The 23,636-nt window shown below is 50.9% G+C and overlaps 7 protein-coding genes across 8 annotated transcripts; 6 read left to right on the top strand and 1 right to left on the bottom strand.

The window, feature by feature from the left end:
• Positions 1–93: 93 nt before the first annotated feature.
• Positions 94–1,708, top strand: PV10_08613 (uncharacterized protein; the record flags this gene model as incomplete). Its single annotated transcript, XM_016373655.1, has 3 exons — positions 94–321; positions 372–875; positions 935–1,708. The coding sequence occupies 3 exons, from the start codon at positions 94–96 to the stop codon at positions 1,706–1,708; spliced, it is 1,506 nt and encodes a 501-aa protein (XP_016220566.1).
• A 2,803-nt stretch (positions 1,709–4,511) lies between these two features.
• PV10_08614 (uncharacterized protein) lies at positions 4,512–7,195 on the top strand. The gene is made up of 2 exons (XM_016373656.1): positions 4,512–4,763; positions 4,863–7,195. The coding sequence occupies exons 1-2, from the start codon at positions 4,522–4,524 to the stop codon at positions 6,637–6,639; spliced, it is 2,019 nt and encodes a 672-aa protein (XP_016220567.1). The 5' UTR covers positions 4,512–4,521; the 3' UTR covers positions 6,640–7,195.
• Positions 7,196–7,777: 582 nt separating this feature from the next.
• On the bottom strand, positions 7,778–10,279 carry PV10_08615 (uncharacterized protein; the record flags this gene model as incomplete). The annotated part of the gene is made up of 1 exon (XM_016373657.1): positions 7,778–10,279. One exon carries the CDS (start codon positions 10,277–10,279, stop codon positions 8,054–8,056), a length of 2,226 nt encoding a protein of 741 aa, XP_016220568.1. The 3' UTR covers positions 7,778–8,053.
• A 771-nt stretch (positions 10,280–11,050) lies between these two features.
• On the top strand, positions 11,051–13,013 carry PV10_08616 (uncharacterized protein; the record flags this gene model as incomplete). The annotated part of the gene is made up of 2 exons (XM_016373658.1): positions 11,051–11,520; positions 11,936–13,013. The coding sequence occupies 2 exons, from the start codon at positions 11,051–11,053 to the stop codon at positions 13,011–13,013; spliced, it is 1,548 nt and encodes a 515-aa protein (XP_016220569.1).
• Positions 13,014–13,569: 556 nt separating this feature from the next.
• Positions 13,570–15,903, top strand: PV10_08617 (uncharacterized protein). Its single transcript, XM_016373659.1, has one exon. It carries the CDS (start codon positions 14,268–14,270, stop codon positions 15,771–15,773), a length of 1,506 nt encoding a protein of 501 aa, XP_016220570.1. The 5' UTR covers positions 13,570–14,267; the 3' UTR covers positions 15,774–15,903.
• A 70-nt stretch (positions 15,904–15,973) lies between these two features.
• On the top strand, positions 15,974–17,808 carry PV10_08618 (uncharacterized protein). The gene is made up of 2 exons (XM_016373660.1): positions 15,974–16,868; positions 16,978–17,808. The coding sequence occupies exons 1-2, from the start codon at positions 16,378–16,380 to the stop codon at positions 17,630–17,632; spliced, it is 1,146 nt and encodes a 381-aa protein (XP_016220571.1). The 5' UTR covers positions 15,974–16,377; the 3' UTR covers positions 17,633–17,808.
• Positions 17,809–21,740: 3,932 nt separating this feature from the next.
• PV10_08619 lies at positions 21,741–23,056 on the top strand. Of its 2 annotated transcripts, XM_016373662.1 has the most exons (3): positions 21,741–22,017; positions 22,066–22,424; positions 22,504–23,056. In XM_016373662.1, exons 1-3 carry the CDS (start codon positions 21,943–21,945, stop codon positions 22,604–22,606), a joined length of 537 nt encoding a protein of 178 aa, XP_016220573.1. In that variant the 5' UTR covers positions 21,741–21,942; the 3' UTR covers positions 22,607–23,056. The 2 variants fall into 2 exon arrangements, with proteins under 2 accessions (XP_016220573.1, XP_016220572.1); XM_016373661.1 differs by having other exon boundaries at positions 21,741–22,424.
• The last annotated feature ends 580 nt before the right edge of the window (positions 23,057–23,636 follow it).

A 23,636-nucleotide genomic window follows, 5' to 3' on the forward strand; every position in this document is an offset into this window, starting at 1 on the left:
TGCAACAACCATCGTCTTCAAAGCCATTCTCGATCCGTCCATATCTCCCTTACGGCTCATTCTCCCAAGTACCGTGGCCGCCACTAACACAACATGTCTTCCCTCGAAGTCTTGTCTCAGGCCATCAATGCTCAAGCAGAGGTGTTGAGCAAGGCCTGGCAGGATCCCTCCCTCCACGATGCGTCCTCGCCTCCAAGAATTACGGTGCCCAAGTTGGATGCGGCTGGTGAAGAGGCTCGCAACCAGCTTCTGACCAATTTGAGACGTCTTGAGCAGATGGTCCTGGGTCCAAAGGATGCTATGCAAAGTTTATACTACAAGGTATGCCTCTCCTCAGCCAAAATGGGAGCTGGTTCCTAATTATAACCCAGAGTGCCGAAGCAGGAGTAGTGCAGGCCCTCTGTCAACTCGGTGTCCCTAAAGCTGTCCCCTTGGACGGTTCAATATCCTATCACGAACTTTCTGCAAAAGTCAACGTTTCCGAAGACCGGCTCAGGCATTTCATCCGGATAGCAGCCCTTTGTTGCAACTACCTGGCCGAAACCGAGACCGGCCAAGTTACCCATAGCCCAAACTCATCCATCTGGCAATTGGATCCCATGATGGCCAACGGCATGGAGGTCATGCTCAGTCACCTTCCCATTTCCTCCTTCAGGCTAGGTGATGTCTGCACGACCGATCCTACCGACGAGGCCGAAAAGGTCGACGGCTTCACCCTCGCCAGGGGAGAGCCACTCTTCCAATACTTGGAGTCACACCCGGATCAGGGCCAAAAATTCGCTGCCCACATGCGCGCCCAGGCTGCTCAGTCTGGAGATGAAGCAATCCAGCAAGGTTACGATTGGCATTCCATGAAGGACAAGCTCCTTGTCGATGTATGTCCAGCGCTCTGCTCCGTTGACGATTTTTGTTTGTGACGCTAACATGTCGACAGTGTGGCGGCTCCTTTGGCTCTGTTGCCCAGGCCATTGTCAAAAAAGAGCCAGGGGTACGGTGTATTGTTCAAGATCTTCCTAAAGTAATCAACGCTGCTAATGCAACCGTCACCAAACGTCCCAATTTCCCAAATGCTCAAATCAGATTCATGCCACATGACTTCTTAGAGTCTCAGCCAGTGCTTGCAGACATGTATCTGTTCCGTATGGTATTTCACAACTGGTGTGACAAGGGTGCTCGACGCATACTCGAAGCTCTTCGACCCGTCCTTCGACCAGGAACTCGTGTCGTTGCCATCGAATACGTCATGCCTCCACTGGGCACCGCTCCGCCATACGCCGAGCTTGCAACCAGACGACTTGACAATGTCATGTACAGTCTGATGAAAGGCAAGGTACGTGAGCTGCAGGAATTCAAGGATTTATTTCACAGCGTGGAGCCCGCTTTGAAGTTTAGAAGCTTCAAGCAAGGCGCGCTCAAAGCCACTCATGATCCCAAATGCCACTCGGTACTGGAATGGATTTACGAGCCTGATGATCAAGTCGTCGTCGACTCGAACAGTGTCGAAACACCCCCGATGCCCACAACAGGCCTCATCATAGATACAGTCGATTCGCCAGAAAGTACCAAAAGGGGAGATTCATCTCCAGCTACACCTGTCGAAGAAAATTCTGGATTAGGAATAGAGATCAAATCAGAGGGTAACGAGATTCCTGTTCAAATCGCCGAATACGAGTCAGAGTCACCTCGATACATATTGCCCACCAATTGATGAGGGATAGATGTGACCCTTGTAGGTATCCCTTCTGTCGAGGAAGTACCAAGCCCGGTTTGGGTTCGGGAATCTGTCAACTCGACACAACAGCCTTATCTGACACACGTTCAATTTTGACGTCAAGATCTTCTAATAAGATAGTTAATAAAAAGAATCAACCAGAGCGTATGCGCATTCTATTGGGGGCTAGAGCAGTGTCGCCCGTATAAAGAATCAGCGAGTGGCGGTGGTCCAGACACAGACGCCGGAACACGAGAAGAGGTTCGATGAATAAGCTAGCCAGTAGAGCGGTGACCCAAGGACTTGAGACGGGTTCGCTACTGCAACAAGCATGCCCCATGGGTCCTGGCGTTCAAGACCAATCGTTGAGTGCATATCGGATACCGGATCGGGCGCTTACATATGCTGAAAGCCCACGATGGCCACCCATGGGCCATGGCCCCCGCCAGAATCGTCAGCCGTCAGCCTGGTGCTTTGCGCAATCGACAAAATGAAACAGAACTACCGACACCGAAGGCTCCGCGTCCGTGGGATCAGGTAGTGTAATGTTAATCAGCACCCGTGGAGGAAGTCTGTTGTCTGACAAAACGGGCGGTTGATTGGGCACGATGCATGGTTCCCGTGCCTAAGGCGTTCGTGTCCAGGTGCTCAGCCTGCGTGGTTGATGCAGGCTTCCAGCTGCAATTCCTCTTCTTTGATGTCAAATACGAGGCCTAGCCTGAGGCTGTCAGTTGTGATCAATCATGTTGAAGGTTCACACCCTTCTAAAGTGATGCACAAAAGTCCCAAAACTGGCTGAGTCATGTTATGGCCAGGCGCTTTAGGTTGGAAACTCGAGGTTGAAGACCCTGGCTTGCCGAATGATCGTCTTTCGAGTGTATCGAATACTACCATGTTTGCATCGCTAAGAAGCATCGACTATCTGATGCTGTTCGTGCCTGAGTTTCACGTGGATATATGACCAATGTTCTGGACTCACCAGGATGCGTTCCAAACAAATTTCTTCTCGACCTGCAAGGCTGAGTTTGCCGACCCACGGTAAAGCAAGTTAACATAAGTCTTGCATATTGAACGAAGAGCACACCGTGAGTTAGTGCAACTTCCCTTAGATGACAGGAAGCTAGTCGTGGGCATCTTGCTTCCACGATCCAGAATCGCCTGCTCTCGCAGTCATACACTGGAAGACAAAACGCTGAAGGAATTGCCATGTCCGTGATCAATTGGTGTATGTGCGCTGGACACCGAAACCAGAGTCAGAGCCCGATCCAGAGCTGGCAAGTTTGATTTTCGTGATCCATCGATCGCATCGGAGGGATTCGGCCACAGGATGATATGGGAACTTCTGAACGCCGAGTCGCCATCCAGCTGAGATTTGACCGAAAACAGAGATAGGCCTCTCGCTCTCATGATCTGGTGTCACAAGGTCGAGACAATGCACATGAGCACTCGGCTTTGACAAGTGCGTCATCCACCCAATGAATGAGCTTTCGGTCCGGTCTTGGTCTCGCCGGGTGAGATTTGAAGAATCATGTTGAAAGTCCACTCTGCTCTGGGCTTCGGCCCGCGTGACCCTCCCTCAGTTCTCGACGAGGACAATGCGGCAACCAAGGCATTTCAATCGTCTGTTGGCAGAACAGAACGTCTCAAACTGGGAGCATGAAGCGATCTTCGTGAGCTCAAGACATGTGCATCGACCGGAAACGGTACCCAACTAACCTCAGCAAAGGCACCGAACCCGATGGGCCATAGAACGACAGCCATGTTATCCAGGTCCGGGGTGGAAGAGGAAGAGACCTAACCAAGGCTGATCACATTCGGCTCATGCATAATGTGCATACTGAAGAAACAATTTGGCAACAGGTCTCTCAGCAGCAGCGCCGAGTATGAGAAAGCAACAAGGTAAGCATGGGACGCTCGCGTCAGCCCGTTATAGGAAACCAAGGCTTTGGAGGATTTGTCCTATTTGTCATAACAGTGGAATCGCCATGCCCATCAAGCTGCGTTGGACAGGCCCGTTATACAAGAATACTGGGTTTTCGCGAGGTCTTTGGTGCTATGATCATGTCGATACGGTCAAAGGTGTTACTAGAAATGAGCAATGTCACTGCCGAGCCTCCAAGTGGCATGTTGGTCAACGGCAGCAGAGTGGATTCTCGTCCCTCGTCCCCAAGTTGTAAAGGAAATACCACTAGGATGGGTGATGCTCCACATTTCGTAGCAGAAATACCCGGACCAGAAGCCCGATTTGAGCTCCAGGCACAGATCGATCAAGAATTCTGAGCGAATCTTTCCTCTTTGACAGTCGTTCTCAGGTCACCTTGAGCACCCTTGCAGTGAATCCGAGCCTGTAATCCAATCGTATGGGCTCAAGTTCGAGGGGCGCCATGCCTTAAAACGACCCCTGTCTACAACCATTGAATAAGCATCGCTTAACCCATACATCTCGTAATCCCCAAAATGATTGGGCATCCGTCTGGTACCTCAGCCCACCTACAGGGAGGTGTCCATCGTCGAGTGGAAAGGTCAGAAACGGACCAGAACGGACAGCCGCTACGGGCATTGGGATTGCCACCAAAAAGCCCTTGGTAAGTGGCTGGGCGCTGATGATATATCAGACCCAGCCAACGCCTACGACCTATTAGCCTCCCTAACGATTACCTCGATCGCCCTCCATCCATTCATCCATCCGTGCATACAATTGTCTACGTCTACGACGTCCACGTACAACCATGCCGACCATATCCGACACTTGAATCCAGCATCGCTGCCCCGCTCGATTTGGGCGCCGTCCGAGTCCAGCGTTGGCAACCATGAGAAACTGTCACGACTCAACCAGCGACGGCCAAGCGTTTCTCTTCGTCAACAAATCTCTCGACTCCAAGTCCCTGTCGAGGAGCGAACGCGGCATCGCTAAACTCATCAATCGACATGCTCAACGAGTGCAGAACCGGAAAAGTGAAAATCGTCGAATCCAGTCCCTAAAGACCAATGCTTCATCCGCCCGTCGCATCGCCCTAGATGGCTGGAATCGCAAGGAGACCTCGACTCAAGGGTAAGGACTTTAGCTGTTTTTGGACTTGGAGGAACACCATCTCCCAGGATTGTGATTTAAATTGAATTGAACTGAACTGAACTGATGGAATGATCCTAGTTCTAGTGGAAGTGACCCAGAAACCCCTTCGTCACCAGCAACGGATTCGTCCAGTGGGCTCACACCGTCAGATGCTCCCTTTCATGTCACTACTCCATCAAATCAATGCTCATATGGCACCTCTACTTCATCACCAGCAACCTTTTCTGTGGTCCAAAGCCATTATGGCCCGCTGACGAGGAGGCTCAGCAGCGACGATCGCTGTCGTGACCATCAAGTCTCACTTGACCATGGGTATGGGCATGTTGACAAGAACAGTAGTAGTGATGAAGATGCAGAGGCTCTAATACTTTCAGCGACAGTTCATCGCACGTCTTTTAGTCCCAAGGTGGGCATGGACTCCTTCGGTGCCGGTAGCATCCACATCACTAGCAGCATCCATTCGGTCCTCCAGCATCTTTTGCAGATCTACGCGTACTCGGGCAACAATTATAAAATCGCACACCTACCAATCCAACTACAGAAATCCATGCCCCAATTCCCTATTCAAACAGTGGTCCAGCGAAGCGTATATAAGGAACACCACCTATATTCACTCATAGCCGCCGCAACGGCTCGCATGAAGCACGTCTGGTACGAGGGAAGCCCCGCTGGAGATCCACGAGAGGTCTATCGCATTGCCGTACGACACCTCCGCAAAGAACTCATGGACAACGCCCGGACGGGGACGGTCGACAAACAGACGCTGATGGACCTGGTCTTCATCATCGTCAGCGAAACTCAGTATGGACTGTTCGACGAGGCGCGCAAACATTTACAGGTCATCGCACGACTTCACCACCTCCTCGACCCCAACATATATCTCGACCACTGGATCTCCGAATCAACAGCCCACGTCGACAATCAACTGGCCCTGATGACCGGACAACCGCCCGTCCTACCATTCGACTTCGACCCAGGTCCCATGTTACCGGAACGACTGAACATGCTCAAACGCGAAGCACGACGGGTTCTCACATATGGATACCCATCCCCCACGACTCACCTGGTGGCGCACCATCCACCACAGAAATTCAACGACGTGATGCAAAACCTCTCTCGAACGCTAGACCACCGAATGGGCACGAATTTGAGCGGCGGGATCCGCGCAGGGGTGTTTGCCGGCCATTTTGGAAAGAGCGTGGCCGATCTAGTCGACTGCATCGAAATCGCAAAGGTGGTATGGCTATCACCCATTGCAGTATGTTTCGACGCCGAATGGCTCTGTCGAAAGGCTCGATCAGTGCTACGATCATTACTCGCCATGTCCCCAGCACTTGATCCAGGAAGTTATGCACGTCCAATGAGTCTCTACACCAAATGTACCGAAGCACTGCGCCAGACGATAATCCTAATGTTGACGTACGCGTGCACCGTCATCGGCGATCAAACGGCACAAGCCAACGTGATTAAATTTCGAGATGCCTGCGCAGAAGCATTTACTTACTGGACGCCTTCGGTGTCATGGTCCCTGGACTGTGGGTCAAACGATCCGTTTCGAAAACTCACTCCGTTTGAACATACTCAGGCCGGTCTGGCCCTCTGGTCGGTTTTGATCGGGGTGTGGGTCGCAACTGACTATCCTCGTGAAGAAGAATGGTTTCTCACCCGTGCGGTCAATCTCTGTACTTATTTCGGCTACAAGACCTACGACGACCTCAACGCCCATATGTCGCAGTACATGTATTCCCGCAATTTACAGGAAGCAAGTCTCCGACGTGCCGTACAGGCTTTACAGGCTCGAATTCAGTTTGAGTCGCAATTGCTCAGGCGGCCTATGGCTGATCAAAGCGTGTGACTGCGAAACCCATCACGGGCCAAAAAACATGGACGAATGGGAACCCCAAGCCTTGTTCACCAAGTACTAAAGCACACGACATGACACTTCCTTCGCGAGAGACGAAGACGCGGACGCACTTTTCTCCCCATGTGTGATACCTACCAACCTAGGTCGCACCGAGGGAGAGAGGGGTGAGAACTACGTTACCTACCTACCTACCTACCTACTTAGAGGATGGTCGAGAACTCCCCCAATCCCCCTTTGGTAACCGTTTCTGGACGATTACTTCATCCTTTGTAATCACCCTCCAGCCATCTTTGGCGGGGAAGCGAGGGGCCGAAGGGCACTGAGGCGTTTACTTACCGTATTCTGGCCACGACTAGGCTGGATCTCAATGCAAAATGCAATGCCCCCCTTAGTTGTCACAATGACTAAACCAACAATGGAGGGCGACTGCGAACTCTAGAATTGCTTTTTGCTTGCTCTGAGACTCCCTCTTTCATACTTCTAGACGCGCACACGCACACACGCGCGCACACACACACACACACACACACTCTCTCTCTCTCTCTCTCTCTCTCTCTCTCTCTCTCTCTCTCTCTCTCTCTCTCTCTCTCTCTCTCTCTCTCTCTCTCTCCCTCCCTCCCTCTCTCTATCTGTCTATCCGTCCCACTCTTGCCGCAGCCTGATTGCAACTGTGGGCAGGTTATGAAACTCTCGGGTTATGGGGTTCCTGCAAGACAAGAATCTGCTTTCAATCCTCTTCAAATGTGACACTTATGATGGCCAGACTCGGTCTTTTCATGTCTACAGCCTACTTGGTTCTGGGTATGGATTTTCGTCCCTACGATCATCCCTTCCCTGGCGCTTGAAACGGTTGCTTAAGGTGGCAGAAACCTCACACTCACCTCACCTCACCTCACGTTGAAAGGACTTGAATGGGGAGGACGATTTATGAAAAGAGTTGGAGACATATAGGTAGAGATACAGAACCTAGAAGCATAGGAAGGAACATATAGTTGGTGTACATATCCCAGTATGGTGTGGTGTGTCTATCTAGATTGCTCAAAGCCTAAAGCTATCCATTGATCCATATATGCGTGCACGTCAGATGAAATGAAATCAAACGATAGAAAGACGTAAGGAATCGGTCGATCGCCAAAAATTTTCAAGAATCTAGGTAGGTATATTCATGATCATTACTCAAACAGGTACTATTCACAGGCTTGCAGAGTATCGCTCAGAAATGAAAAAAAGCAAAAACGATTGAACTTGGTCATCTCCAGGTCAGCTCAATTCGATGGAAACACAAACAAGGGGGCGTGGCATAACCCGATCGATCCAATTTGGAAGCTCTCACAGCCACTCAATGTCGCTTGCTCTGTCCATCCCTTCTCTACTTCATCTCCGACCATACATGCATGACGTTTCGTCATCTTCTGTCCCGACCATCAAAATATCTTGATCTCAAAGCTTGAGCAATGCCCGTGGTGGCTCGACCAGCGACGGCAGCTGGACCTGTTGCTCTATCGTTGGCCGCATTGGGATGGGTGCTGGTACTAGTACTGCCAACAGTCATGATACTAGCGGTGTTTCCAATCCCACTCATCAGAGCTTCTTCAAGCGCCGACTGCGTCACACTAGCATCCTCTAGATCACTGAATGAACTGCCCATGCTAGGTGATGTATCGCTGCCGGGGTGGTTGTTGCTGTTATTGCTGGTGGTCGTGGTGAGGTTGGATCGAGGGTTGACGTTGCTGTTGCTTATCGTTGGTCTTGATGACGTCGATGTCAGAGGTGTGCGGTGTTGGGCTGGGGATGGAGCATGACGTGTTAGAGGTGAACTCAATGGTCGTGTCGACGTATTGCCACTAGATATACCTGTGCCCTGACTAACAGGGTGGCCGTGTTGTATTGTGGTAGTGGTTGGAGAGCCCAGCGATGGTGATCGACCTTCTGTGTTTGCGCGGTCTTTGGCTCTTGGTGTAGGTGGTTCAACTGTGGGAGAGTTGATGATTCGTTCGCTCGTTCCCCTTCGATTCAGGGTCGGACGTACGTTTTGGGTCTGGAGTTGGTACAAAGTCCCGCGCAGCGTTGCTGAAGGGTCTTGTTGCGACGATGATGACGGGCGGGTTTTGTTGGAGGTGGGATTAGCAGCAGGCGCCACAAATGGTAGGAATGATGGGCCGTCTTCGTCTTCGTCGTCGTCATCATCCTCTTGATCTTGGTTGTGTTGTGGTGGGATGGGGGAGCCTGATGCTTGGTCGATTGGGGTCGACGATCCAGTGTGTTGAGAAGGTATCTCTTTGCGTAATGACACTGCTCGTCGGTGTATTGAAGAAGGGTTTGGTCGTCGCACGAAATTCCGAGACTGCGTCAGGTCTTCTTCTGAGTCGGATGATTCTTGTTTGGTCTGTTGGATAGAAGGACTAGATCGAGGTAGGATCGGCGATCGTAGGATCTGATGCTGCATACTACCACGACGGGATTGCGTTTGTGGAAACACAGCGCCGGGCTCATTGTCCTTGGATGATTGTCGTGATAGCGGCCTCGCTGCGGAAGAAGTTGTGCGTGACTGGGTCGCAACGTTGACATTTGTGGTGCCAGATGAGGCCCGAAATGGCAGAGATGTCCGACTCTTCGCAGGTGTACCAGGAGTGCTATCCCCAGCCCCGATGATGGGACTTCCTATGGCTTGGGTTGATAACCGGCTGGGAACACGTGACCCTCCACTGCCAGCTCGCTTCATTGCTTGGCCACCAACCATGCTCGTGGAGGCCGATCCTGGAGCGGGTGATGGAGTTGCTGATTGACGATTACCAACTTTTCTCATTTGTGCTCGAACCTGAGACAACTGTCGTTCGTAGAGCCAGGCTGCTTGCTGCAGTAAAAACTTCTCGGTCACCTGAAACCTCTCTGCCATCGACTTCCAATCCATTTCATTGCTCTTGGACTGGCGTGACAGAATGTCCCATAGAGCACGCTCCTTGGCTGCAGACCATGATACTGGTGGCGGGTCGGTGAATGAGCCCCGCTTGTATGGCAGGCGCACGAAGACAGTGAAATGGTCTTCCATCGTGGGCGCAGCCGGGCTGGACATGTCGTTGGTAATCAGGCTGTCATGGGTTGACATGGATGATTTGGTATGGGGAACCTTGGGCTTCAAAGACCTGCCAGTTGATGGAGTAGCTGTGGCATTGGTCGTGCCTGATCTTGAGGACTTTGTGATATTGTTCTCTGGAGGAAGAGGGCCTCGATATGCAGGGCTATCGGGGTGTGTGATGGGCAGAAGTGATAGATCTGTATCCGCAATGATGTAGAGTCCACCTTTTCTCGCTAGGGCGATGTGTGGAAGATCAGATGGGATGGTCGAGGTCGATGTCGAGGATGAAGTTGTTGGGATTTGTCGTCGAGGCTGTCGTCTGGTCATCGAATGTGGCTGGTGATATTCACGTGAGGATCTGTCTGTGGCGCAGTCGGATGAGATGTTAATCCGACGCCGAAGATCAACTTCTCCTTTTTCATCCTTCCTTCGTTGACTTGTTTTATCTGCAACGACCTTCTGGTCTTTCACGTATGTATAATCATGGTGTGGCTGTATCACATAGCCTGGTCCATATGTGGGAGTGAGATCAAATCCATCATCTTTACGTTCCATGGCTTCAGCCTTTTGTCGCAGACAGATCCCACGATGGATCAGGGGTGGACACGTGAGGACAAGTGATGAACACGCAGGAAATGGGTGATGTTTGATGGCATGCGATGTCAAAATGTGACCAGATGGTCTGTCGATGTGCTGTGCTGTTCTGTCCTGGGGTCCTGGTGATTGTTCTACCTGTGAAACGCCAGACAATTGTGAGCAGAATGTCAGGTGAAGACTAAGGCGATCTGGTGCATCAGTGCTAAGCGGGAATACACCAACTTTTAGACTCGAATCACGATTCCAAGTCCGTCTTGGAAGAGAGCTAATCTAGCAGGTCCTCAAGGTGAGTGCGATGGTTCTAATTTGGTGGGTTCAGAGGACCTCAGAGGCAACAGTGGTTCTGCCTCACCTGGAAAACCTTGTGATCCTCTTCTCCCCTTCCTCCCTCCCTCCCTCTCTCCTCGACACCATGAGATGGCCCTATCAAAGCCCGACTCGTCCTTGCATCTCTTCTTTGACTTTGCCACTGTTTTGCGTACTTATTGTATGAACTCTAAAATGAGAAATTGACATTCTCACTGCTCGACTGGGATTTCCCTGTGAAGAAAGGTTAAACATACAAAAACTACACCTCTGTGGCCAGTTTGGTACGCGTCCGCGTCCGGTCGAAATACAGACTTAGCAATTATCTGTGCCCTCCTCGCTTACAACCTTGCAGATTCCCATCAGCGAGTTGCTCCCACGAACGAACCTTTGCCGCGCATCTGCTCCCTTCCAAGCGCAGCAATGTGTGAGATATACAATTGCTATCTGTGCAAACAAAATCGGCGACGATTTTGCGAGGACCTTCAAGTTACGGAGGAAGGTGACAGCTTTCCTGACGGACACGAGATTTTTAACGTTCCCGACGGTACCTACGGATGTACCACTTGCGTCTTGCTCAGTGGAGTTATCACACAACTAAGAGCTCTGCTCTTCCGCGAACCATGGAGGGCATGTGGAAGCGCCCTTGAAACTCCGGAGAAGCTTCCTTGGGAAGTGGATCAGCGCGAAGATACTGACAGTGAAGGCGATGGATACTCCAGGGAAGATCGACAGGCCATCCGGAAAGAGGCGGAGAGGGCGGTGAGAAGGAGATGGAATCAGATGAAGCATGAACAATCAGATCCAAACGACCAAGAGCTGATAGTGGCATATGAGAATTTGAGCACCACCGAACCAAAGAGCAGAACCAGGCGCAGGCGCAGACGACGTGGGTAAGCCCGTCCGATACCTCCACCAGTGGGCCAGTGGGCCTACCAATTGGTCTTTGTGTCGACATCCATCTGTGGTTTACTCTAGTCACATGAAGTCAGCCAACTAAGTTCCGATTTGGCTTGAGGCGTGACTACATGCTAAAGTCAAGAGAACTAAACCAAGGAAAAGAAAGAGATTTGACTTTGGCAAAATGTGGAACGCAAGGCTGAGCTCCACCCTTTGCTTCCCGAGAGCAACAAGATTGTTTGTGAGAGTAAAGTCCGACAGTGTTGTGGAGATGTTAGTGTATAGGTCCTCATTCAAACGGAGTGGGTATTTGCCAAAGGTATTTTGCTTCGAGTATCAAGTCATTATAAGCCTTACCGTGCAACTTCCTCCCTTTCAGTCTCTTCATCGTTCTATCATCACTACCAGGTTCTTTCGACGAGTGAAACAGCAGAATACTGTTTACTTACTTACAGCAGTCAACAAAATGTGCCGCCGTTCAGTTAGAATGCCAGTGACAGTCAAAGCACAAGGCAACAGAATGGCGAAGCAAGGACGATCAAGGTCAGCCATCAAGGCCAAGGGCGAAGAGACCAGTTCGGTCAAACACACACCAAAGCGAAAGAGATTCACTCGGCTACCACACACACTGATGCCATGGAAGATGAAGAAGAAACTCAATACCGTCCTGGATGGGTTCCTGAGGATGACATTCCCAACTTCACGCTGTCGTTGCTGCAGCAAGAAGGAAGGCCGCATTTACTCCCAAAAATGCGCAAACAGGTCGTACCGGTTCTTCGACCCAACAAACATCGAGAGCTTCAAATACGTATATGGGCTCCATGGTTCTCAGGTATACTGGCATCGTATCATCGGTGATCTCCAAGCTCAAGTGGAGCTATTGCGGGCAAAGCATAGGGAAGCAAGCACGCATCTCTGTTTGGGGAAAATGGTGAACATTAAGGAAATGGAGGAGACGATCGATTTCTGGACCAAGGCAATCCCTCGAGCGGAGAAGCAGATGCAGAAACATTATACCGACAGTTTGTGGACGGCTCCCCAACTGAACCCAGCACAATGTTACGACATGTGTGTATGTATCGTGGTACCAGGACCGAATTGGCGTCGAGAAGGTCAGACGCGGGATATCTGGGTAAGGAGGATAAGTTCGCTTTGCCTGGGGGAAGAGGGTCGAAAGGCCTCGGATCAGGAACGCCAACAGAGGACTTTGAAATATGCGAGGATGGCCATGGATGATCTCCGCTTTGTGAAAACGGACGGGACAATTCTCAGGGTGTCGAAAACGCCTTTCGACTATAGGTGGTTCCAATTGCGCAACGCAAAAGCGGCTGCAAGGCTTAGACGGCGAAGGAACCCAAACCCAACAGGAAAGTCGGCAGCCAGAGACTTCCTTGATCGGGGGACATATCTTCACAAACCTAGCCCATTGAGGGAGTGTTGGGTGGCGGAAGACTCGGAAGAGGATGAGGTGGTTTTGTCTCGCTGATCTGGGGAACAAGGAAGTTGAGGAGGAGGGTGAGAAGGCGACAGGGCTCCAAAGAGATGAGAAGTTACCGCCTAAGATTTCCCCTTGGGGCCCTTGGAGCCTAAATTAGGGGTGGTTTGATTGAAACTAGGACGCCCCAAAGCCCGAGGGACCCCCGGAGACCCTCGGCCCCCCATGCCTGAGTACCTACACTCGGTACCCAGAGTTACAAAAACGCGTCATCACACACACACAACAGCGACCACATCACATGACAGCAACAACGACGCGTTTCACAATAGCAACAAACATCGATGATCCAGAGGGAAAGGAGCCTGACCGTCTTCGACTAGACTAAAAGCCTTTGTTAGATAATAAGAAATACATAGAACAACTATACTGATTCAAATAGCTGCTGTCGTGTAGAAGCAATCCAAGGAGTCTACCTTGCCCTGGTGGTGGCGACAGTCCTGGTCACGTGATATCTAGACTTCCTCGCGTCTACTTCCACCGCTGCATCATCACGTTCTAACTTCTAAAATCACATCTTGTCTATGTACTTCTCAAACGAAATCACGTCAGATCGGCCAATTCCATCTCCACTCGAAACTATTCAGAAGATTGGAAATCATGTGGCAAGGACCCAACTGCGGTCCATATCTCCGGTAGCGAGGATCTCGTCAAAGTCTGATGTCATATCGAATGGCATACCGTCCTCTTTCTTCGATGTCGACAGGTCTGTCGTTAAATGCCGAAAAAGGTACACTGGGGTGAACATGATGAAGTCCTGAGTCGAGGCAAAACCCATGCATGACATTCAGAGATACTTTGTGGCGGGATTTCTTTCCGCTGTACCCAAACGTCACCATTCATCTCGAGTACCCGTGTTCTCAAGTTCGATGCTTCTACTTTCGACCTCACGGCCGGACAAAGATGTCAAGATGTCCCATGTCTCTCATTGCGCAGCCCCACAGCTTTTATCTGCTAACCACGGCTAGGCATTGAACTCGATAGCAGGCATCATAGTCTGCGTCACCACTACCAAAACTCAATAGCTGAGTTCCATCGGTTTCAATATACATGACATTCACGGATGCCTCGTCCGGGTCTATCGATTATCTTGACGAGGAAATCACCTCCGCTTCCACTCGAGTGCCTCATATCACTGTACCACTATTTCCGGCAGATGCAATTTATTCATCGAGCCCCAAGTCTTACATCCATGACATCTACCGCACGTTCTAGGATGACGAGTGACTTTGTCTCACGACCTCAATGAGGTCACGGGGCTTTGCAAATGACAAGAGCACGTTTTATATTGAGGTGCAATGCTCACTGTCGAACCACTTTCTTTTCAACCTACAATTTCTCAAGACGCCTCTGGGTACCACAGCCATGAAGTCTTACGCAAGGATTATGCTAGGCCTTGGTGCTTTAGTAGCCGCAGCACCTCAAGTAACACAGTCCCCAGATTCGCCACCTGACCCTCCAGCCCGGAGCTCGGATCCCACTGGAGTTACTTCCCATGGACCATACGAAGGTCCAGAGCCAACCACAATAGGAGCGCTGTCTCGACCACCTCTGGCAGAGTCGATTGCACCTCAGCCTCCCTTGCCAGTCACATACATCAACAATGATGGTGATCTCCAAGCCGACTCCATGCCTGTGCCTTATCAGCCAGATGGTGGCGCAGGTACCAATGGCACCGAGCCATACTACCATCCTTTGTCTGACTTTGACTACCAGTCGCTCACCCTGGCTTTGTACCAGGAATGGATCGAACTGGATCTGTTCAATCATGGCCTCGCAATCTACTCTGAAGAGGAGTTTGAGGCAGCTGGATTGACTGCTGAAGACCGTCACTTGATTGCATTCATGGCAAACCAAGAGATCGGGCACGCCACTATGCTCAGCAACATCCTGGGTCCAGCAGCACCACCACAGTGCACTTACAATTATCCATTCACAACGGTTCGAGAGTTTGTTGACTTCAACCAAAAGTTGACTCGATTTGGTGAAAGTGGTGTTTACGGCTTCCTTGGTCACCTCGACTCTCGTGAGTCGGCAACTCTCCTACTGCAGTCCATCACCACTGAAGCTCGTCAACAACTGATATTCCGACAATTTGGTGGGCTGTTCCCCATGGCTGTTTGGTTCGAAGCTGGAATTCCACAGTCCTGGGCATGGACATTGCTCGCTCCTTACATCTCCGAGTGTCCCGCCAACACTACTCGACTTGCCTGGCAAAACTTTCCCGCGTTGACCATCGATAACCAACCCAATATCAATAAGGTCGATCCCAATGAGGGACCAAATGAGAGCGTCACGGGCTCCAACCCGTCCAACAGCACGGTTGAGCCTCAGGACAACTACTGCGTCGAGGCAACTGGCATAGGCAGTGAATGTTCGGCGGCAACATCGCGCAATCGATCGATCCCCTTGTCGTACCCAGGACGCGAGATTCTGTTCTCTTGGGGAGACGTCAATGAGACGGTCGGACCAAACAACAGCTACGTGACCTCTCGATCACCGCTGGCAGATGAACCTCGATTTGCCATGTTTGTTTCACAATTGAATGCGACCTACGTTCCGCTTCAAAATATCAGTGGGAATAGTGCCTCGGCCATCCAACCTAACGGGTCTACTTTTGAAGGCGATCCAGCTGTCAACGATACGATGTTCATCGTGTTGACCAGCGCTGACCCATATCTGACGCCATTCAACCTATCGTTGATCAACCCTTATGTGTATGCAGGCCCTGCATTGTATCAAGCGGGCTAGTGGAGGTGTTTGTCAGTTGAAATGCAGAGAAGAACGCGGTCGAGTGTACACGTGATATTAGACGCGACTGTTAACAATGCTTCAAAAGTTTCTCCGTATACTCTTCGCGCCAAATGCATATTACTTCGCCCTAGTTTATAATCACGTGTTTCAAGTCTTGGGGCCAACGTCATCTTCGGAACGATTTTGGTACAACGCATCAACAACCTGCGGACGACAATCGAAGCCAATGATAAAGCAACCCATGGTGCTACCAATTCTGTACATGGTTGCTTGGCCATGTAAGTACCTGAGTATCGCCTTGGAGCTTCTGGCGGTCAACCTCGACTAGCCGCTATCTTTTCTCAGATTTTCTCAGAAGTGTCAATGATCTCTTTCCCTAGACGGATTGCCATGTTTGAGCGTTGTTGATTATTTTATTCATATATCCTTATCCATATCTAAACCATCACTCAACACAACAACGTCCAAATCGTCCACCTCTTCGAGTTTTCTTCTTCTCACGCCGTCTGCACATAGCTGTACAGCTGCATAGCGAGTTAGCAAGCGAATCTGCTCCATTGAAAACGTTTTCCAGCGTGTATATCTTCTGCCATTCGCCACCATGCCGTTCTTCGACTCCATCAAGGCTGGGTTCAAGGACCTCAAAGCAGAAGGCCAAAAATTGATGGGCAGCAGTTCAGATCCTCCTCCGCAGCAGCCCTATCCACAACAGCAACAAGGATATTATTATGGGCAACCACCACCACCGCAACCGCAATATAACCGACCTCCCCCACCACCATCTCAAGGTTCTTACCCTGGCCAGCAAGCTCAAGCGCAGCGCCAACAGACCTACTCTAACTATCCTCCTCCTACCTTCAGCCCACCACCGCCTCAACAACAATACGGGGCCCCTCCTCCTCAAGGGCCCCCTCCTCAATTCGCCTCTGCCACTGGTCCCCCCCAACAGCCAATACAAGGTGTATATTGGTCCGCACGCTTCGATCCAAACTCGGCTGTGAGCCAGGAGTGGGAGGAGAAACAAGGCAACAATAACGGGTGGGGGAATAATGAATTACAGCACTATACCAATCAACGGGAGAATTCATTCTTGTGAGTCTATCGTCCGAGTCCTGACTTCGTTGGGAGGGTCCTTCGCATCCGCTAGGACATCATGGCATACCGTATTGCTCTCCATTGCCATCTAACAATTCACATGCAGCACCGGCAACAACCTCCTTGTTCTCCGAGCCATCTCCAACCCATCCCATCCTGACCCTGCTCAGAAGTACACCTCTGCACGATTAGTGTCCCGTCAGCGGCTAGCACGACCCCGTGGTAGCCTCGTTGCGACGCTTACCCTACCCAGTGCCCCTGGCATCTGGCCTGCATTTTGGCTCCTGCCATACGAACCTTTCACGTGGCCGACGGACGGAGAAATCGACATCGCCGAAACGTGGAACGGAGACGGTATCAATCACTCATGTCTGCACTGGGGCCAATTTACCCCGGAGGATAATTGGAAACATCGTGTTGTCGGCTCCTTTATTCCTGGCATGCAACAAGGCCGACCAGTGCGATTCGAGTTTGCATGGGACCAGAACGAGCAGGCTGGTGGCCAAGGCAGAATGGTCTGGTATATTGATGGAAGACCGGTCATGAAAGCTTCAATCCCTCAAGGAACCAGGAAAATGGCCGATTTCAACATCCTGCTTAACATCGCAATGGGTGGAAATGTCACTCAGGGCAAAACTCCGGCCCAGGGTGTATATGATTTTGTCGTCTATGACATGAAGATGTTGGACCAACCTGAAAATGGTGGATGGCAGAAATTTGATCATGATTTCCATACTACAAGAGAAGGCGACACAATGTGAGGTGGGAGATCAATGTCGATGACTGTAGATACTGAGAGCTCAGCATTTGGATATCCTGTCGACGTTTGATCGTCAGTTTCAGTGAGTACATATGACAATACTGGAACCTTGCCAAATCAAGCACAATCAACGTTCAGAATGGTGTGCAGATCGACTCAGGTATCAACACCGGAACTCTGCCCCGAGACCTTATGACCAGTCCTTTGGTATATCATCAAAGCAGAGTACCATCATCCATGCTGAAATCATGCCACACCACCGCCATTGACGCCATGGCTTGACACACAGACTGCGCCTCGTTCTGGCCCTCCTGGCATCAGTGTCGCGGTGGACTCATGGCACCTTTGACGATGCGTTGCCCGGTTCAACCAAATCCATTCGTGGGACCCAGTGGAGTAGACTATGACATGGTATGAAAGTTGATCTCGGAAGACCCAAGAATATACCATGAGACGACGCTTCCGATCCGACCAGTACTCCATATATCTGGACGTGGGTATGTGTATAACATGTAATTGTTTTGACCCGCGAGCGGGTTTTGCTGACGTGCGAGGCTTAAGGAATAGCCGATGGATACTCGAGTGAAGCTTGGGCTCTTCACTTTTGGGGTGAAAGCATAAATGACATGTTTGACGTCGGTGGATGAACGACGGTCGCAAATTTGTCGTTGGTAGAGGGGCACGTCCGTTCACGCATCTCACGTAAAGGACCTCGAACACCACGCACCATCTGGTGTGCTGCACAAGCACCGAGGTCCGGTCGCGTGCACATCCGCTGAGTTATCTCACTGACAGGTTGAGCCAAATCGTCAGAGACATGCGTCAGTGGAGTTAAAGCACAGCTCGAACGCCCGCCCACGACACACGTCAGTTGTGGTTTGACGTCTTGTCAACTGAAAAAAGCAAAGAACAAACAAACCCATCCTCCTCCATATTGCACCGCGTATCTGGCAGCTTGGTGACTCGTATGACACATCCCGCTCGACCCAGCTCACGTGGTGGATCGCTGGACCTTGCTTTATTTTATATGATCATTCCGGCTGAATGGTCATCGACCCAGGCCGCAGTTTGATGTTTTTACTTGTGCACGTTGCATGGTATCTGCGCAATCATATGATCCGGCAGTCAACTTCGTGTCGTATGCGTACACGAGAGAAGAGACCTTGGCTGCGATTCCGTCTGGGGGTTCTGGACCTCGTTCGCTCGTTCCGTTCGTATTTCGAGAGCATGGTCCATGAACGGCTACCCGGTGCTCAGGTCTTGTTTATCGTGATCGTATTCAAAACGCCTCAAAAGCTTTGCATTAGTATCACAACGCTCATGAAAGGACAGATGCGGGCATTGCTCCAAAAACACAGCCGGACAGGCTTCCAGTTGAGAAAACCAGCGTTTCGACGACCGATCAAACCCCTTCCACCACCACATCGTCATCGTGTTTGGGCAAGACCTTGTTATCCTTTCAGCCAGAATTTAAGACTTGCGAGAAGCGTGATTGCACATGGGTCGCTTGATTTGATGCATGCTGGCTGGCCTGGTCGGCCCAAATTTGTTCTCCCAGATTAAGAACCCTCTTTGATCCAGGATACATTTTTAGTATCATTCGATCTTGCTACAGTACACCCAGAAGGCAAATAGCCGAGGAAAACAAAACCTTTGGACGTCGTAGAGTTCAATATCCATACGTGAGTATCCGCCTAAATAGGTATCGTGTTGACATTATTATTATTGTTGGCTCACGTCCCCCCTTACCTAGTGTATAGCTAAAAAGCAAGTAAACACGCGAAGCAACGACGATGGCATGCATTCGAATACCCGACCGTAACTGCCATGTGAAACCGAAATTGTCTCTTTGTCTTTGCTTCAGCCATAACTCATACTCGTAGACTTTTTGCTCCTTGTTGACTTCTGAGACAAGGGAAAGGAGGCATCTTCCGCCGAATAACCGAGATGTACACGTCCCATAGGTGCGGGTGGCGCTTCTGGGTGGATCAAAACCCGAGAGCTTGTTGATCAGTAGTCTCAGTATAGGTCAAACTGTGGTTACGATGGGAGCCTGTACGGAGTAGATTTGGAGGTAGCCTGGTAGCGTATTCGAGGGCATGTGCATGAACGTCGGCTGTTTGGACCACCTCGCTATTCTTGACCTACGGAGTAGGTGTTGTACTAGTGCAACCTTGGTGCCACGCAGGTGGAAAGCTGTGAAAGCCTAGGAGAAAGTATATCGACGAGGGGGGTTAGGAAAACAAACAAATCAGCTCATTAAGATATTGGGTCTCGTCATTCCAATCACCTAATGTCGCTAAATTCAAAAGTTTGACCCATATTGGTTGAACTCGAATTTGCACTTGGAAACAGGCATACGAGGTACTCCGTAAAACTGTGTGAGGTGGTGAGTCAAGCTCCCCTACTGTAGCTGGACTGTTTGTAGCCATCTTAGCAATACTTCTAAATATTGGTGATTGGGGACAGGCATTTGGACGATGGGTTGCAAGCACCACAAAAGGGAAGGTTCTAGCCCCTTGAGCCGAAGATGCTCCTTGGCCAGAAAAGAAGATGACTGTTGCAGTCTTGTTGGGTAACATGGTCCATGGGTTTTATTTTAGACGCAGAATCGTCGCAATCGTGGCCCACTAACTAGGACGGTTGGTGCACGGGATGGTGATCCCGTGTGGACAGACACATGGGCAGAGAAGGTCCCAGACAGCCGCACAGAGGATGAAAGACATGGCCACACTCCGTACAGGATGCAAAGTACGAATACAGTGTAAGCAACTTTTTAGGTCAATTTGCCCCAGTTAAGCGAAAAGAGTGTGGCAAAGACGGGACTGTCCAGATGGTGTTCCAACTTCCAAGAGTTCCAGTCGTGTAAAATGATCTCCAAGACATGAACATCAAAGAGATCACACAAGCCCTGTCGAACGAGATGGACAAGGTCGTTGATCCAGCAAGAGTTTCTCGCGTGGAGACTACTGAAGCGATTTCTTCAAGCAGTAATCAGCCGACGGGGCGAAGTACGGAGTATGTTGTTGTCTTTGAGAGATTTGCCAAGCGGTTATCGATTGTCCAATGAGCCCACCGACGCGGGTCGACTCCATCGGCCCCCTGAGAGTGTGGTGCTTGTTGGGGACGGGGCTACACTTGGGGGTGGTTGTCCACCGAGACCGCCGCAGACCCAACTCATTATGAAACCAACCAAATTATCTTGCCAGTCTTGAGGTCACATCGAGCTTTGACTGTAGAATGAAAGCGCTCATCGGGTGGCGAAGGCAGCATAATGCTGTCATTTCACTGGCAATACATGCACATCATCCATCCATCGCACGTCATGTCCATTGATACTGTGCAGACCAGCTCTTTGGAGGTCTAGATGTTGGCGAGTAGCTGGACAGAGGTCCTTCAGGTCATCTATTACGAGTTTTGAGAGTCTGAATGACTGCACCCTCGAGTGCATCATCTTGCCACCATCGATGTATCAAAAGTCTTTCCTAATAGCATACTCCGTAGAATATGAGCATACAGCAACAGATACTTCAGACGCGCGTCTATCCACCTGTCTCGATCTTGTAGGCCCCTCGGCCCTTCCTTTAGGCACTGACCGCCCTAAAGGTCAATAATACAGGTGCTTGTCTCGACACTTAACTAAGCACTCCATCTCTGGTAATGTTTCCCAGTAAGCTACGGTGCAGAACAAGTTTGACCACCAACGGAAGACCTCGAAGCGTGACCGGATGGATGTTGGCGGCTCCAAGACCCACTGAACGGCGGGCTAGCCCCAATTAAGAAATGTGGCGTCCAAGAATAGCGCCCGAAACGTCCAAGCTCTTATTGTGATTGGGCATCTGTCAGGGTACCTGCATTTGCTACCGACAGCCTTAATTTCCAGTTCATGAGTCGACTCAGTCTCCCAACTGGGTCCCATCCCCTATCCTCCCCTGTCCGTGGAGCACACCATTCACGCTTTCTCCAGAGCGCAATTTCAAACACTGGCGGTGGATGGCCAATGTGCTCGGCCGGCAGGCTTGGGTGTGGAATAGGGAGTGCTTGTAACCTGGCTCCACCGTTGTCTGGGTCCGCGCAAATCTCCCAGGGCAATAGAACAGTATAAGGACCTCCAGTTGCCCAAGGCTTTGTTTCTTTCCTCCTTCATACTCAAGCCAGAACTTCCAGTATCCCCAGAAAACAATTCTTGACTTCGGTCGTCCACTCGTTCGAGTTCAGCTCATTACATTCGTTACTTAACTCCAACCCCGAGCCTCCAGCTTCCGGTTAATTCTCACCCTACCAAACCCAACCCACCCAAACAAATTCAAAATGCGTGCCTCCATCGCCATTGCCAGCATCATTGCTGTTGCTTCCGCAGGTGTCACCGTTACCGACACGGTTGATGTAACTATCACCTCCTGCGAGCCGACTGTCTCTAACTGTCCTTACAAGCCTACCTCAACCGGGGACTGGGAAGATTGGGAGACCACTACCACTACCCCCGTCGCTCCGATCACCACCACCACTACCACCCCCGCCTGGGAGGATTGGGAGACCACCACCACCACCCCCGTCGCCCCGATCACCACCACCACCACCCCTGCTCCTTGGGAGGACTGGGAGACCACCGCGACCACCCCCGTGGCTCCCGTCACCACCACCACCACCCCCGTCTGGGGTGACTGGGTCACCACCTTGAGCACCGTCCCCGTCTCCCCCGAGACCACCACCGGCCCATGGGAAGACTGGGAGTCCACCACCCCTGCTCCCGTTGCACCCACCTCCTCCGTCCCAGTCTGGACATACACCAGGTAAGGAAAAAGAAAGGAATTTCCATTTGATCGATCCAAGTCGTATTTTTTTTTTGAATGCTGACCACTCCCTGTGTAGCACTGGCGTCAAGCCCGCTGAGTTCACCGGCGCTGCCAACGCCAACGCTGGCTCTTTCGCCCTGGCCGGTTTCGCCGCCGCTGCCGTCATGGTCATTGCATAAATGTCTTAAAGTCCTGGTTCTTGGACTGAAGACGTTTTGATCAAGCATTTCACGATTCTCATGGCCCGATTGCAGCATACAAGATACCACCACCAAGCGGCATGTCTGAGGATGACGGACACACCTAGGGGATGCACGGAGAAACTGAATGTGTGTGGCTTTTGTAATTAAGTGGAAGCTGGACGGACACAGGCCCGCGAACCGTTTACCTTTTCGTGGCCTGACGACATCCAGTCTCGATCGGTTGGAGGGAAACATTCTATGCACATTTTTTTGGACGCATCAAGGAGATGTTGGCTAGACCACTGTAGCCAACATTGCGTAATACCTGTTTTTATCGGAAGTCTTTGATGCGTTCATCTTACTGTTTCCCGTGGGAGTTCCTTGCTCTATTTCTGTTTCTGGTAGATCTGGCTTTGCATGGTGATTATTTCGTAATATGAAAAATCCATTGAAAAACGTGCATATTTCTCGTGTGCATGAATGTGTTTCGAGTTCATCCTCTCTTCTGGACTTTGCTGACTTGAGGCGGTTTCAGATCTGGGGGATCTGACGGGGGAATGACGCGATACCTCAGGTTGAGAGGAAACAACAAAAAAGAGAGGACGTGCTTCTTCCAACGCGACAAGTTGTCAGGGAAATTGGCAGTCTGTAATTGAGACGCCGGCCTAGCGCCAGCTTCGCTTCGCCCAAGCCACTCCAAGCTTTTTCTGTGCCACGATTCGATGGCCAGAAGCATAATTGCAAAAACACTGGGGCATTGAGGGGGCCTCTCGTCACCTCCTATACCTGTATCAGTATTTGGCTTTAGATGGTGTCGTCAAAGGCCCGTGGTCCTCCCGTGACCTCCCCTAGGCCTAATGCTACGAACACATAACCCCTCGACCCTCACTGGCACTGCCTCATACGATGCACGCGCTTATACTCGTAGTGAGGTTCAAAGCGACTCTATAATCCTGGCACGCCCAGGGCTACCCTTCTGGAACCGCTGCTCCGACTTCATTCTTTGTCTCGTCACATATCCAATCGC

This window comes from Exophiala mesophila (genome assembly GCF_000836275.1).
Source record: "Exophiala mesophila strain CBS 40295 unplaced genomic scaffold supercont1.6, whole genome shotgun sequence".
NCBI classification, from domain to species: Eukaryota; Fungi; Ascomycota; class Eurotiomycetes; order Chaetothyriales; family Herpotrichiellaceae; genus Exophiala; species Exophiala mesophila.